Source organism: Monodelphis domestica, chromosome 4 (assembly GCF_027887165.1).
Source record: "Monodelphis domestica isolate mMonDom1 chromosome 4, mMonDom1.pri, whole genome shotgun sequence".
In the NCBI taxonomy this organism is placed as follows: domain Eukaryota; kingdom Metazoa; phylum Chordata; class Mammalia; order Didelphimorphia; family Didelphidae; genus Monodelphis; species Monodelphis domestica.
Genome location: NC_077230.1, coordinates 256,084,125 through 256,101,873, shown reverse-complemented (window position 1 = coordinate 256,101,873; position 17,749 = coordinate 256,084,125). Strand labels below are relative to the sequence as shown.

At 34.1% G+C, this 17,749-nt stretch overlaps 1 protein-coding gene across 1 annotated transcript in view; it reads left to right on the top strand.

The window, feature by feature from the left end:
- ARHGAP42 (Rho GTPase activating protein 42) overlaps positions 1-17,749 on the top strand; it is a 400,535-nt gene that overhangs the window by 319,138 nt on the left and 63,648 nt on the right. Inside the window, exon 13 of the mRNA XM_001365340.5 lies at positions 17,188-17,250. Within this exon, the coding sequence (XP_001365377.2) occupies positions 17,188-17,250 (63 nt within the window). The remainder of the gene's footprint in view (positions 1-17,187; positions 17,251-17,749) is intronic.

Here is a 17,749-nt window from a genome sequence, read left to right as displayed (position 1 = left end):
AGATCAAGAAAGACAGACTCCAATAATTATGATATCCCCCCTTTAAAACATCACTATAAACAACTGCTTTTTTAAAAAATTTAAATAATAGTAAGATATACTAGATTTAGACTTATCCTATATTATTTTATCCTGAGAACAGTCTACTTCTAAATATACTGATGGCTTAGCTCTCTAAAGAATTCTTCAGGGCAAATTGGTTACTCGGGAGATTAAGTAGATAGGGAGCCAGATCTACAGACCTTTAGACAAGAAGGTCCTGGATTCAAATCGGATACTTCATACATTTCCTAAATGTGTGAGCCTGGGCAAGTCACCAGTTACCTAGCCCTTTCTGTTCTTCTGCTATTGCACCAATACTTTGTATAATTTCTAAGACAGAAGGTAAGGGGTTTTATTTGTGTTTTTGTTTTCTTAAATAAAGTCTTCTTAAACCATATGAAATTTGGCTAGAAACCTGAATGGCAACAAAACAGTCCATTGAGAGATGAAGTTAATATTTCTAATAACATCATGCATTCCAGTTTCCATGGGAAAAGCATAGCTACAATGCCACATTCCAGATGCAAGTTTTATAGATGAGTTTTAGAGTATTTGCTTTATATTTCCTTTCTAGTAAAATCTTTTGTGATCTAATAACTGGAATATTTTACAATTCTTTTGGCATAAAGTATCAAATAAAATTTATATAAGTAATATTGATGATGATATTAATAGTTCACATAGTGCTATACAGTTAAAAAACTATATACTATTTTACCAGAATATCACTGAAAAAAAAAGTAAGCCTTAATAGGAACTGAGATCTTGATAGCAACTTGTCAAAGCACAGAAAGCACATGATGAGAAACAAAATGAGGTGTGACTTTAAAGAAACATATTTTCCATTAGAGAAGTAATGAAGTCAACCTTAATATATTTTGTTTCAGAGTATTCATATCATGAGCACAATTAATATGATACAGTTGAGAAGATAAAAGTTATAAATGCCATACTTGTAATCACAAAAACAAAAGTAAACATATATACTTGCATTTGGTTATGAATTGTAGACTCACATTTTTCTAGGCCTTGACTATTAAAATTTTCCTATAATACCAGAAAGACTGTTGATCTTATAAGCTCTGAAAACTTAGGGTTGGGCTATTATGCTTCTTAGTATATTAACTCAGGCACATCATACCAAGAGGAAGTGTAAAAATTAAGTTTTTACAGAAGACTTCTTAAGGAGCATTAGAAATGTGATTAAGGCTTCAAAAATAATTTCTTTCATATAATTTGTATATAGTTCCATACTCATTTATCACCTACTATAAGAATCCTTGTGCACAAAAATATTACAGCAACTCTTTTAGGTGCCAAAGACTTTGAAACTAAGGTGGTGGTGGTGGTGGGGGTGATTATAATAAGCACTGTAAAGGTTGTTATAATAATTATTAACTATATAATATAATTATAGCAGTTACTATGTGCCAGGCTCTGTGCTACATGCTTTATAATCATTGTCCCATTTGATCTTCAATATAACCATGGGAGATAGGTGCTATTCTGATCCTCATTTTGCAGATGAGGAAACTTAGGAGTACAGAGGTTAAGTGACTTTCCAGGGTCACACAGCTAATATGTATTTGAGGCCTGATTTGAAATCACATCTTTCTGACTGTAGGTCTAGCGCTATATCCACATTGCCTTCTTGCTGCTACTTGAAGACATTGTGGTGTATGAATATAATGGGAAGACTTATATGAACTCACAGAAAGTAAAAGAAATTGGAGTAGGAGTGCAATTTATCTAGTAACAACATTTTAAAATCAAATACAACAAACAAAACTTTGAAAGAAAGACTTAAGATCTCTGATGATGATCTATGCTACATATTTCCTAATGGAAAAGTAATGGACTCAAGAGGCAGAATGAAACATACATTTTCATATGTAGAACATATGGGAATTTATTTTTCTATGCTATGCCTTTCTATTACATTTATTTTGTTTTGTTTTGTTTCACATTGGGAAATAGATGGGAGAGTTTGATATTTCAATGAAATAAGATAAAGCAAGCATCTATCATATTTAAGTTTTGTGCTAGACAAACAATAAAACTTTTCCTTCCCTTAGGGAGTTTATATTCTAATGGTGGAACACAATTAAAATGCATAAGTAGAGGTAACAGGCAATGTTCACCTTCAGTGTTCATTAAATAGATAAAGTGTATTAATATAATTGAGAAGTGCATGGAAGGGAAGGAGGGAGAGAGAGAGAGAGAGAGAGAGAGAGAGAGAGAGAGAGAGAGAGAGAGAGAGAGAGAGAGAGAGAGAGAGAGAGGAAGAGAGAGAGAGGAAGAGAGAGAGAGGGAGAGAGAGAGAGGGAGAGAGAGAGAGAGAGAGAGAGAGAGAGAGAGAGAGAGAGAGAGAGAGAGAGAGAGAGAAATACACACACACACACACACACACACACACACACACAGAGGGAGGGAGGAGGGGAAGGAAGAAGGAAGAGGTACACTCAAGAAACACTTGCTGTGCCTGAAAGGAAAGCTAGAATTCTTTAGTGCAGAGATGAGGAGAGATTTCTTTGAACATGGAGGTCTACCTGTGCAAAGACTTGAATACATGGGAGGTGAATTGATATAGAAAGAAAATAGGCTAGTTTCACTAGAAGGGAGCATATGAAGAAAAAAAATGAAATAATACTGGAAATGTAGGTGGGTGGTAAGTTGGAAAGATTTGTATTTTACTCTATAAACAATTGAAAAGCCTTTGACAATTCTTTAGTGAATGTAGGAGGTGACAAATTCTGCTCAGTTTTAACATCATTTTGGTATCTTTGTGGAAGATAAAATTAATAAAGTTAGAGACTGGAAACCAGGCCCAGTCACAAGTGTCAAAAGCTGGAATAAAGGACTATTGAATGGAGATTGGAATTGGAATAACTGCATTGGAATAATTCAGAAGACTTTTCAACTTATCCATTGTGGACAAATGCATAAAGAAATTTAAGGAACTTTTCAAGGTTATATCACTTGAAAGAATGAAGTTCCCAACAGGATCAAGGAAATTTCAAGGCACGAAAGAGTTGAGGGAAATATCCAGTTCTGCTTTGGACATTTGTTTGAGAACTCTTTAGGAAATGTACACAAAAGGGTTATATTGAAATTCAAGAGTGACAGTAGGATTGGAGATTACCCATGCAAGGGCTCGAGGCGAAGGGAGGTGGAATGGTATATACTGGGGATAGGTTAGTTTCACTAGAATATGAAGGGGAAATTTTTTGGATCTGAGAATCATGGTTCAGGATGATATTTATACCCCTGAGAGTGAAAAGGAAAAAAAAAAGTCAAGAGTATCTCTATTGTTATTGATCAGGAAATAGCTAAATCCCATCTTCTAAAGAATGGTCTGAATAGGGTGAAGTAGTTTTGAAATTCACAATACCCCTGAGGCCCAAGGAAGACTAGTCTCTAGGATTTGTCTTGTAAACATACTAGCTATGAAATTACATTTCTTTTCTATGTTAGATAATGTGGATTATTTGAGTATGATCTTTTAACTTTAAATGACAAGACAGTAATGAAAATGATGAATTCCAAAGGCAAGTAAGCATTGCTTTGTTTTACCAAATTTAACATATAGAGAAGAACAAGGAAAATATATATCATCTAGAGACAGTCTGGATTTCTTAATTCCTGGAAGGCTCAATGAACAAGGACATGTTTTGTCAGTTGTATGTAACTGTAAAGTTTCACTAAGTTTAATGACTTTTATTCTGTTCTGTTTCTTTTTTCATTTGTTTGCATTTCTATAAAAGGCCAACCAAGCCTTGAAATTTTCAAAAAGAAGACAGAAGAACAGAAATTTACTTTTCACTAATGCCTTTGTGATTTTTTTTTTGTCTCAGACTCACAGGAGGAAGAGTCCTACTACTGGACACCAAATTAGGGGAATATACTAATAACTACGTCTATGCCTTACTCCTTTATTTTCTCCCTCCTATAAGAATGACAACTAGGATAGAGAACATGGATTCCCAGGAACACAACAACTATACTATTGTGTTCTTCCATACACATTCTTAAAATCTAAACTGGCTAGGGCATAAGAGGATAAATATGTAGTTGAAATAGCACTTATAACTAATTGTGGGAATTTAATCCTGCCTATGAAAAAGAAGTATTTTGAGATCCTGCTAAAGAGGTTGGCCTATAACCAAAAAAAAAATTCTTACCTTCTTTGCCCAGTTGTGTCCACAAGGCACAATTAGAGTAACGAAGAGGAAAGCAAGTTGGTTTTCATCAAAATGAAATGGTTTGCTCAAATAATAACCTTCTTTCAAAAAAAAGGCCATTTCCCTGCCCTTTTTTAAAGTTTATATTAAATTTGTTTCAGTTAAATTCTTAGAGCCCCTCATCTTGACCTAGTAAAGTAGATAGATACAAGTCTTACTGTCTCTTTCTCAAAAATTTTCCAACTTTTCTTTACACATGACTTTCCTCAACCTATTCCAAAGGAAGCCATCTTTGTTTTCATCATGCACGGTATTCAGAGACATTGGTCCTAAAAGAAGATTGTTCTCCCTGGAAGGTGATATCCTTATAGTTATATACGTTAGCCTGACTGTATTATCTATATGGACATCAATAGAAACCATCAAAAGAACAAATAAAGGAAGAAGGAAATGGAGCATAGGTCTTTATTGGGAGAACAGGGAAATGTAAGACAGCCAACAATAATGACTTCTTGTGGTGTTCCTTCCTGTCCTTGCTTTTTGAACCCAGTAATAAGACAATAGCTACATAAGAGCCAGGCTCTTTTTAACAAAGTAACCAACTACTTGCTTTGGGTGTGATACTGGCTTCTTAATTGTTTATTATTCTGCCCTAGCTAAGTATTGGATTTGAAGTTCCAGTTCTGCTACCTAATATCTTCATGACCTTAGACAAATCATTTCCCCCTTTTAAGCTTAATTTTCTTCCCCTCTCAAATAAAGGTGAGTGACTAGATAATCTCCTAAGTAGTTTTACCACTTTAAAAACCTATGAATTTAAATGTAGTCATTTCCAGGGAGAAGAGGCTTTTAGCTATAGAGATGCATTGTTGTGTAAGGGAAACAGAAAACTGACTGTTTTCTCTGCCCCATTAAATCTCACTTGTTTGTGGGCCTTTTCATTAGGTTTAAAGGGTTCACGTGACAAGATTTTTCAGTACCCTAATTTAGAGACACAAATCAAATCTTTGATCCAATGAGTTTTAAACTGAAGAGATTACAAAGACCTTTCAATTCATCAAGTTGTCCTCTTCAGTTCAGATAACATTTTTTTAAAAGTAAATATTATTTTTGATTACTTGGCAAATTCTAATTAACATAGGCATTTCTGTATGCAATGAAGCCCCAAAAAGTATTGTCATGAAACTATGGATCCCTTTTCATCATAGACTTGCTCATTTAAAGCAAAGATAAATTCAGCATCTTTGTTTTAAAGCCATCCAGTCTATCAACATCAGTGATGGAATCCCCTCTTCCCTACTGTGTAATTTTATAAATGCTTCAAAAACTATTTTTCTTTTTTTTTAATGTTACCATCATTTTCCTCCCATCCTCCCATAACAACAAAAAACTATCAGTCCTTCATTAGGACAAAGTATAGACCAAATGTTGGATGTGACTACCATTCTCCTTCTCTAAGATGACTCACTCCACCTTGCCTTCACAGTGTCAGGTCTGGAATGCCTAAAGGATTCCAACTACATGGCTGTGACTCAGCATCCCTGTTGCAGGGGAAATAAACTCCTGGTATTCTGTAGACTTTGATCCTCCCACTGATGTGTTTCCTATTTATACAAAATCAGCCACAGCATTTTGTTATAATGTAAAAGTAAGAGTAATTATTGCATAGTTTTTGTCAGATATAAGACAAGTAAAGAATAATCAATACAATGCAATTCTTTCACAAGTCTGGGCCTTATGGTCCCAACAATTCATGCAACAATTTGTTCCCTTGTGTGAGATTTAAAATGCTTGAGGTCTTAAACTGTAGTGAGTTAAAATGGTGGAAGATATAAATTGTGTTAGATATAAGAGAGGGTGAGTAAATTTTGACCGCAGAAATATGTTTCACTACAGTGTCTTGGGTTTTAAATCAAATATAAGGTGGTCGCCAGGGAAATATTCCCAATTATTCAAATACCCAAGTCAATTGGGTTTTATAGAGATTTTAATTAACAATACAATGAGTAATCAAAGAAAGAGAGAGAGAGTAAGAAAGGAATAAGTATGAAGGGCCTGAAGCCAATATGGCCTAGACCTGAGCCTTAAGAGAGAAATCAGTCAGTTTTTTAACACTCACCACAAGGTCTGACTAAACAAGGATTTTAGTGACACCAGACCAGTTCCACCTCAGCTTACTTCACCAGAGAGTGTTCCCGCCAGAGACTCTTCCAAAGGGCTTCTCTCCAGAGCCTCCAGAGGGACAGAGTTCCCTTAGAGGAGCTCCAGGGAGACCTCCTTAGAGATTGTCTTCCAAGAGCTTCCCTTATCCAGAGCCTCTATCAAGAGATTCTTCTCAAGCGATCCTCATCAGAGATCCTCCAAAAGGAATTCTCCAAAAGGATTTCTCCTCAAGAGATTCTGCTTTTTCTTATATAGGGGTTTTTCTCCCATGTCATCTCCCCTAAGTCCCTACATCTACCAATCACTGTAGATGCTTTCCAAAGGACTGCCCATCTGAATTCCTGCTAAGTCAACAAATCTCCTCAGTAAGTCTGAGCCAGTGAAAACTTGCCCGACCCTTTTAGGTACCTAGCATCTCATTGTATCAATTCTAAAAACAGGCCTGGCTCAAAGAACTCCTTGCCCCACCATAAGCATGGATCCAAGTACGTTCTTTGTTTAGCAATGAGTTTTCTCCCCTAAAGCAGTCTTAAGTATGGTTGGAGTAGAGGTCCTCCCATTTCTGATCCTGGCGAGTTCTCACATCAAAATGGGGAATGTTTTTCAGTAGGGAATTTGATCCAATTAAGAATTCCCCGATGGGGAAATTTTTAACATTCACAAGTCTGAGAGATTTCAAGATTTACACTTGAGGAAGAGTATATATACCCATACAGAATCCTAGCACAGAGTCAAAAAGTGAGGAAAATCCACATATTCAGGATAACTTTCAACTTTGGCCTGCAGGTCTTGATGTCCTTGTCCCTTCAGGAATAACCAGCACTATAAGAAGTTACCTTTCTGCTAGCTCTTTTTATGGTTACATCTATAAGCCCTGAAGGTCAAATGTGCTCTTCAGCTACTTTTAAATTGATGAAACAGAAATACACACTTTTATCTCAAAATCACCTTCATAAGAGCAGTGAAGAAATGCATTATTGTACTAGCAAGTAGTTCCCTCAAGCTGTAGAACTGCAAACACTTTAGTGTGACTCTTGGCAAAGCAGTCAAGAGCAGCCAAGTGTTCCATAGGATTCTGTTTAATCATTTCTAAAAAAATTGTCACAGCAGATGACTAAGTTTGTCTCTCTGGACAATGTAAACAAACTGAGCTCCCTTCTCTTTTAATGTGATTCCACTTCATCCAATTTGCTTCAAAGTTACTCCTAAGGCAAAGCATAGAGAAAGATTATCTTTCCTCCATCTATTTTGCTGTCTGTGATCAGAGGGCACAGTTGAAAGCAATTGTACAAATGGATGGAGAGATTAGCTGTTTTACAATCAGTAGACTCCTCCCAACATTTTCGTTAGCCATGACTTTTCCAATTAGCAGGCTTCAAGTACTGCAGCTAAACTTTTTTTTTTTTCTGTCATGACTGCTTCTTCTAGTATCTTCACACTCAGCTAATGTTAACTTCTTAACTCTTCCTGTTGGGTTCTTAACTCTTCTGCTGGTCAGAGCTTCCTGATTGCCAATGATTCATCTTTCCCTTAGGAGGCAAAACTCATGAAATCCATCTTTCTGTGAGATAGGAAACCAAGTGTCCTTATTTAATCTTCCCATAGTCACCAAACAGTTGTTCATCACTTTATGATTTTTTATCTCTCAAACTAAAAGCAGTCATATGCAAATGAGCTAACTAAATTCCTAATGGAGATCCTCAATAAATACTTCTCAATTGGATTTGACCACAATATTCATGTATCCTCACACCTTATCATAAAAACCCTGTTTCTTCTCCTTAAAGTTTTTATCTGTTTTTACCTGCACACAAGTTCTTTTCTTGACTCTTTAATCAACTATGTTCTTCACATATGAAAAAAACAGTACTTTACATCCTTTTAAAGTTGATTCTATCCTCTTAATTTACTTAAACATTCAATTTCTTTTCTATTTCAGTAATTAAGTTGCTCAAAAACAAAAGTGGAAAGTACCTTATACAAATTAACACAGTCAAACAAGTCAAATTCATGCACTGGTCTTTTCCAGGGGTTCATATTGATATTCATATACATCTACCTTTGCAACACAAACGCATGACCTCATTTAAGTAGGTAGCACATTTTATCATCAGTCCTTTGTAGTTGTGGCTGATCTTTGCATTGAAGAGGGCTCTTAAATCTTTCAAAGTTGTGATTTGCATTGTTGTAGTAATTATAGAAATTGTTCTCCTAGTTCTGTTCATTTCACTCAATTCAGCAATCATGATGAAAATCCTTTAACCCCAAAGATTTCAGAGAGATATAATACCATTGTTTATGTTAGAGGACCAGTTGCACATATGAAACATATGTGGATATTGTAAAAATTTGCCTTTTTAGTTGTTCATTCTCTATCAGTTGTGATGTGCCAATTAAATTTTATAGGTAATTTGATAATTCTCTTAATTATCTATTGCTGAATTTTGGTGCTAGCCTAAATTTCCTTCCCATTTTTCTGTAAGTTATTGAGTAATGTCTTCTACTATTATAAACATAATGATAGTAAGAACAATAGCTAACATTTATACAGTGCCTACTACATGGCAGTCACTGAGCTATGTACTTTATAAATATTATCTACTTTAATCCTCATAACAACTTTGAGAGTCGAGTGATGTTATTATCATGATTTTATAGGAAACCAAGGTATTCAAAAGTTAGATGACTTGCCCAAAGTCACACAACTAGTTGCTACCTATTTTGACCTCTCTGAAGTATGGTTTTCCTGACTCTAAGTTTGTGTGTTCTTCTGTAAAAATACAGTACTCAAATGAAACTCACAACTTTTTAAAATTGCTTGCATTATTTGAATACACACAATGAATACATTGAAGAATAGATTGGGTATTTTTGAGATTCCATTATGCTTTACTTTGTACATCATATGCTTTTTTTGTGGTATGAAGGGAGAAAAACATCTCTGCTAAATAACACAGTCAATGTGTTTCCACGACCCACTTAGAAACTTCTAATTCTTGCCTTTTTCCTTCTGAGACATAACTGCTCCTGACAAAGATTATTCTATTTTCTGTCCTGTAGCTTGGCTCTTTCATCTCCCTAAAGGCAGCTTCTCTTGAAACACAAACCAGAAAAGTGTGATATATTTTTCTTTCTTTCCCCTTCTTTTCTCAAACCTATTTTTTTTTTTCCTTTTGAAAAGCTGAAACAACATGACCTCATGAGGAGACAGTTTGGAACTTGGAGTACTAATTCAGCCTAGAACAACTACTGATTAGTTGTGACATCTTAGGTCACCTTTTTCTCATCCTATTTTCTTGCAGGAAAACAAAAAAGAACTATTAGCCCTTTCTGAGTTTCAAACCATCAATTATATTCATTCAATTTAATATTTATCAGTAGCCGAAGTTCACAACAACCATGTTAGTACTAATGTGGCAAAGGAAGCATAATAGTTTCTGCTCAAAAATTGCTCAAACTCTCATCAGATATATCTTACATGGAGGGGGTAGGGGAAGGTGTTGGCAAATGTTTAACAACCAATTATATATTGGATCAGACATACATAAGTTGAATCTGCATATCTTTCTTAAGATTAGGCAAACAATGAAATGTAACATCTACCAATTTCACAGTGAAAATTGAGCAAATACTTAGTATACCATTGGGTATTTATGTGACATAGTTAACTTTAAAAAAATACCTAGGCTATAATATACCAAAATAAATAGATAATGTAATAGGGGTACAAAGGGAAAGAAGAATCAAACTCTGAATTAGTCTAGGAAGGATTCATAAAACAGGAAAGGAGAATTTTAGTGACGCAGCAGAGTATAGTGGAAGGAGAACTGAGTTTTGAGTCAGAGAACCTGCATTCAAATCCTGAGTCTTCCATTCATATCTTTGAGACATTGTATAACTCACTTTTTCTACTTGGACCTCAATTCTTCCATCTATAAAATGAAAAGTTTGGATTAGATAGCATCTACTGTCCTTTCTAGATCTAAATCTATGATCTATATGACTTTATAATCATGATTAAGATTTGAAAAATCCTTTTGTAATAATATTGGCATTTCAAGATAATGTTTGTCATTTAAAGGGTGATTTATACCCTTCAAGTATATACTTGAAGCATAACCAGAGAGGTTTTATAAGGTTTTTTTCTTTTTCCTTTGCAAGAAGGTATTATAGAAATATCTTAAAATACAACTTTAAATTTTGAATCAAAAAGAAAAGATAATTAAAAATGTATCCTTAAAGTAGAAAAGAAAATAAGTAGAAGAAATGAACACAAACTCTTACATGAAACCCCATACTTTAAAATATATAGATATAGATATAGATATAGATAGATATAGATAGATATGTGACAATTAGGATTGTCACTTCTTTCTGTAACCTCTCCCAACTCAAACCCTTTTTTCATTATTTTTCAATAAATATTTCCCAATTATATGCAAAATTTATTAACATTCCTTTAACATTTTGTATTCCAAGTTCGTTCCCTTCTTAAGAAGGCCAACAAATATGAATTATACATGTATAATCTAAATCTCCAAATTAGCCATATTCCTGAAGAAAACTTAAGAATACAAAAAAATGTAAAAGGTATTCTTCAATATTCATTCAGTGTTCACCTGCTTTCTCTGGAGGGGGTTAGCATTTTTCATCATGGATCCTTTGGAATTGTTTTGATCATTGTCTTAATTAGATTATGTAAGTCTTTCACAATTGATCATTATTACAATATTTCTATTACTGTGTACAATTCTTTCCTGGTTCTGCTTGCTTCACTTTGCATGAGTTCATATAAGTCTTCCCAGGTTTTTCTGAAACCATGCTGCTCATTTCTTAGAGATAAAATTCCCCATAATCATATACTACACCTACAAACCCTTAAATGGAAATGTGATATAATTGATGTGAGTTATATGTGGTATTGTTGAAACCCATTTAAGCCTTCCCATTGTATCAGATTGTTGTCTATTTGCATCTATAAATGGATGTGATCCAAAGCATGGTGCAACTATTGCCACAAATGATCTACCTAATACATTTGGGGTCTTCCTTTCTTTCTTTTAAGATAGCAAGTATACCAGTGGCACACATTCCAACTACTAACCCATGTGCTTGCCAGGTGACCAGCTCATCTTCTGTTTTTGATCATAATATTTCTTCAAGGACATCCTTCATTCAACTTCTTTCTTGTTCATTATTTGCTGTATGTTACATCCTCCTCATGTATATTTTCCCCCCATTTGTTTCATTTCCTAATGACTCTCCCCTCTTATTAAAAGGGCCTACTCTTTCAACAAACTAGTTTAGTACTTATGACAAATGTTCTATTCCAAGTTGTTGAAGATTCTTGGTGTTGTATAATTTTTAGTCATTTAATGACACTGGTCTTAAAAATATATATCTTTCATGGAGGTATTGACATACATTTGATAAAGATTTAGAGTCATTTAAGGAGTTTTGCAAGTCTATAGAAAATACAACTCTTTTTACTAATTCTGATGAATTCTAAATGTAATTCTTCTTTTGCATTATCTGTCCAAGATATATATCACACACACACATATATATATATATATATATGGATGAGTTCTATTGCTTGACAATCTAACTTAATATCATTAGACATTCTTCATTCATATGTTTTTTTGTTTGTTGTTGTTGTTTTTCCTGCGTGGATAATTAGTTAAAGTTCTCCCAAGTAGGTATGAATCTTGTCCAAGGGACTTTAAAGAATTCTAGAACTTGATGCAACCAATATATCATCTGCCAAAAGAAACATCAAAAGGAACTTATTGTTTATAGGGAATCTTCCAACTTGGATTCTTTAGCCAATCACTTCTATGATGTATTTGAACTTCTTTGGGAAAAATGTTTCCCTGTTGTTATGTACCTCATCTGATATTAATTATTGTTAACAAATTATCTATTTTGTTATATAATTTGAAGGGACCTTAAAGATTTTTGAAGAATGCATGGTATTTTGTTAATAATTTTTTTTTCCCAGTATAATGTATAATATAATATTGGTCCCTTGAGGTCAGGAACCTAACACAGTAACTGATGAATTTTTCAGGTTTTCAGTTATATCCAACTTTTGACCCCATTTGGGGTTTTCTTTCAGAAATCGTGGAGTGATTTGGTATTTCCTTTTCCAGTTCATTTTACAGATGAGCAAACAGAGGCAAACAAGGTTAAGTGACTTATCCAGGGTCACACCGCTAGTAAGTGTCTGAGGCCAGGTTTCAACTCAGGAACATGAGTCTTCCTGACTTTAGGTCTAGTACACGATCCCAGTGTCACCTAGCTGTCTCATCTGCTGAATAATTAATGCTTAACAAATTGATGATTTATTTATTGAAAGTTGTTTTTATAGTGAACTGTCAATAAGAGGTGAGAATTCTTTCATTCTCTATACCTGTCCATAAATTGTATGATATTAAAGATATAGTCTGCTGTGGACATATTGCTTGCAACAGCCTGCTTATCCTTGCTAATAATATCTCACCAAAGATTTCCTTGGGCTATATGCATATAGATTATTTTTATAAAATTTTTATGTACTAATGGCTACATAGCTTAGTAGTAGTCATTGAAGATCTCTTGATCCCCCTTTTTTGTATTAATAACATATGAGGTTTCCTCCCCTTCTCCCTACTCTCCTCCCAAACTCATTTCTCCTACTTTCCCCTCCTTTTATACCTCATGAATCAGTCCTTCCAGGGCCTCACATTCATGTCACTTCTTGAATATTATAAAGATGTTCTGTCTAACCTAGCTACTTTTCCAGTCTTTGTTCTTTCAGTGTCATTTCTACTTCTTTTATGGTTGTATCAAGATCTGGAATATTATGGTATAATTGTGTTTGGCTCCACTTGCCTTAAAGGTGAAAATACATTTTTTAAAATAAATTAAACTTTGCAGTATTTTTCTTTATTTCACAAATTGCCATAGCTGATGAATTCACTAACAAGTGGCCACAATATTGGGATAAGCTTCTCTGACCTTAGTTAGGCTGATTCTTAGAAAGCAGTGCCAGCCTTTTTCTGGGAGCTCATTTGGATCTGTTTCTGCATGGCATAACTTATCGAATCCATTGTGCCTTAGAGAAGTCAGGGTCACCTCCATGCAATAACATGACATCAAATTGCACTCTGTGGAATTCTCTTCTCCCACACAAACTCAGAGATCAACTAGTCCAATGTCTCTCTGAATAATAGTCTCCTCTTTAGCATGCCTGACAAGTAGTCATCCTGTCCTTATTTGAACACTTAATGTGCGGAGATTTCCATTACCTTCCAAGGCATACCTCCACTTTTGAATACCTCCCATTCTTAAATAGATTTCCTTTTATTGATCCTTTATAATGCACCTTGTACACACTACTCTTGATTATTGGAAGGGAACATAAGTTGATTTGTTCATAGAGTAGTAATAATAATTCAGATACATTTGTTACACAAATTTTGGCATTAGCTTATTAGAGAAATTCTTACTGCTTCATGTTCTTTGAATAATTAACCATTTTGGAATGTCCTTCATGAACAAATGAATATTCTGTTAATATGATATTTGCCTTATTTTTCTTGAAAGTGCTAATTTTTTTGAGTTTTAGCTTTAAAATCAGTGGCTTACACTATCACAGAATTTCAGAATTAGAAGGGACCTCTGTTACATATTGTCCAACTTATACTGGTATAAAGAACGAATCATTAGAAATGTCAGTAATAAGACATTATGACAGAATTTATTGGAGATGACTAAAACAGTACTTAGGGGGAAATTTATATCTAAATCTTAATTCTTTGAAGGATAATAGCTTCTTTCTTCAGAGTATATATCTCCCTTTTATTAAGAATCACAAATGTATCTCTTCATTCTAAGTATTCAGAGGTTTTGTTTTTTTTTTTTCCTGTGTGACTTTCTTTTGCCTGTGAGCCACCTAAGGTCAGAGCCATTTACATTGGAGTTGTAACCTATTATGGGCTTATTAGCAACATTCATTCTACTATAATTGTCAGTTGTTAAGCAGGAACCAAAAATAAAAAAGCCTAATTCTTAGGCAAAGTGATAGAGTTCATGAAAATTTACAGAGTAAAGTTTTGGGAATAAACACACTTCTGGAATTTTCTATGTAAATGCCATGGTAACTAGTTGTTATCATTTCCCTGCACAAACCCAATCAGAGTAGATGGCTTGGAAGAGAAGCTAAGGTCTTCTCTTTATCTGAAGAATTCATCTTTCTACCCCCAAGTATTCACTTTGATTGTGTGTATAGAACTCAAATGACCTGATTTATAAAATGATGCTAGCAATCAAGTGTACTTAGAGCTGCAAATTTCAGCAGCTTTGATTCATCTCTTTTATAACAGAAGGGCCACTCTTTAAAATGTTGCCTCATGCTAGAAGAGTACCAAAAATTTCTATTCTGATATATATATATGTACATCTCAATAATCTTTCTTTAATAAAAAGGGAAAATCATATTGTGTTCATTTTTGAACTCGAATATTTTAATTGTTCATATATTTTCTCAGTTTAACACCCAAGATGTTAAAATCTAGGTAATCTTTAAAAATATGTGCATGTTTTTTCCATCTTAAGATTTGCTTAATTTTAAAATCTTTTTAGAATAGGGCATTTATTTAACAAACATTTATTAAGAATCTCTGATGTTTGGGTCAGTTAGGTGGCTCAGTGGATAAAGATTGAGATGAGAAGTTCTAGATTAAAGTGGTTTAAGATGCTCTGAGCAAGTGACTTAATTCCAATTGCCTGGTCTCTTTTACCCTTCTACTTGGGAACTGATACTTACATATTATATATTTTATAGAGAGACATAATATGTAGAGTGAGATTCTAAAGCAGAAGGTAAAGGTTTAAAAAATAGAATCTATGATATTCTAGGTACTTTGTTAGGCTCTAGGAATGCAAAGACATAAATGAAGTAGTTGTTGTCCTCTAAAATCTTAAATATTAGAAAAAAAACAAAAAGTGTATAAGGAAAGAACATTGACTCTGGGTTCACAGAACCTGGTTTCCACTGCTTCCTACCTTTGTGACCTTGAACAATAAACTTAACCTCTTGGACCTCAATGAGAGAGTCAGACTAGAAAGCCTCTAAAATTCATTCCAAATCTAGATCTATGAGCCAATATATTCATATAAGTAACGTAATTTTCAAATTGAGGGTGGACGGGAGAAATCATGAAAGATTCATTGAGGAGATGAAACTTAGCTGAGTTGTGAAAGAAGTAGGAACAGATCTGAGGTGGGATAGCTTACACAATTATCCAGAAATTGACACTGAAATGTTGTCATCAGGATGCTGCAAGCAGGCCATCTTGACTGGAATACAGACAACATAAGCAAAAGTAGTGTTCAGTCAGTCTGGAAGGATAGGTTTGAGTGAGATTATGAAGGACTTTAAATTGCCAAATAACATTTGTGTTTTATCTAGAGCCTAGAGAGATAGTTTAGCATGAGAGAGTGGCATGATCTAATTCATACTTTCGGAATCTCCATTTAATAGTGTGAGTACCCAATGTACTGGACAGGAAGAAATTAGGGGCAATAATCATAGTAAAGAATAAGGCAATGTGATGCAGAGAAAACACCATTAAATAGGAAATTAGCTCTACCCTACATTTGATGTGTGATCTTAGATTGCTCACCTCATCGGTGTGATCCTCAGTTTGTTTTAAGTTTTCCCATCTATAAAATGAGGAGATGATGTAGCTTTTCTTAGTTCAATGATAATCTACATGTTGAAGTCTTTCCCTTTAAACTTTGAGTAAGAAATTTTATTAGCCTTAAGGTATTCTGAAACCAATGTGCAGCCATGAAGGCAAGCCCCATTTCACATAACCAAAGCTTTAAATAAATTGTAGAATTCCTGATGAAAATCTGAAAGCAAAGGCCAAGGCAGTAACATTCCTCACCTTTTGAAAGAGAGGTGATGGAAGAGGGGGGCAGAGTAATACCTTATTTCCAAACACAACCAAAATGTGGGTTAGTTTTGCTTGAATATTTATTACATGGAAGGGTTTGGGCGGAGGGCAGCTAGATGGCCCCATAATAAATTGTCAGATCTGAAATGAAGATTCTTCTTCTTGAGTTCAAATCTAGCCTTGGATACTTATTAGCTGTGTGACCCTGGGGAAGTCACTTTATTTACCTCAGTTTCTTTATTTATAAAATGAACTGGAGAAGGAACTAGTAAACTATTCCAATTTCTTTGCCAAGAAAAAAACCTCAAAGGGTCACAAAAATTCATACATGACCGAAAGTACATGTTAATACTTCCATATTAAAAGTAATGTTTATTTTAAAGTACAACCTATACATAAGATAGATTTGTGGCTTCATATGTACTCTTTTTCTGTTCTTTGGATGTTAAATATTCCTGTTTGTTGACATGTCAAGTTTATAATTAAAAAGAAATCAACTTTAAAAAGGTAAAAATAAAATAAAATGGTATAAAGTTAGTAAAAACTTAATAAAATGTATATAAGTTGCCTAGAACTGGACCTATGAACTGCAGATATGGGGCCCTTTTTATTAGGTGTCAGTATGTTTAATATAGCAGCTTCATATAAAAACTCAATGAGTATACTATTTTTCTCTCCTACTTTCTCATTCCTATTTAAAATAATAATAACCACCCATTATGCTAGTGAACATTAAAAACCAAAGATGTTTCTTGGCCATTGCATGTTCAATGGAAAATATAATAGAAACTTTTGTATTGAAGAGACACAAGTTTACCATAAACTTTCAACATTTGATTTTGTTTTATTTTCAGTGTACTTAAATGACGCTGGATTTAACTTTGTGAGGAAGTGTATCCAAGCTGTGGAGTCTAGAGGTAAGGAAGACATGAGTTATTTTTTTCATTTGTTACTGATTTGTGCCCCATTTTAAAAGAGATTATTTCTGAGATCTCAAGAAAGAGAAAAAGGGAAGAGAAAACAAAAGGGAGAGACAGAGACAGAGACAGAGTCCGTCCTTCTTATCTTTGCAAGTTCCATAACCTTTGAGGCTCAGTTTTCTGTTCATGAAATGATCATATATTAAATGACTTATAGTGTCCTCTCTGACTCTTTTTCCATGGTCTCATGAATTTCATGGTGCCGTGATCCCCCCTGAATTTTCAAATCCTATTCATTGTGTTTTCTAATCAATGGGAAACTAAAATTCCTCATTTATGAGCTATATTTTCTTTGTTTTTGCAAACTTGCCTCAGTATACATATATTGTAAAAGTTGTAGTGCTTCTTTTACTTATTGACTTATTATAGTCCCCTACACAAAATAAGATCTCAGTAAGTATTTTTCATAGATCATTGATTGTTTCCATTTAGTTTC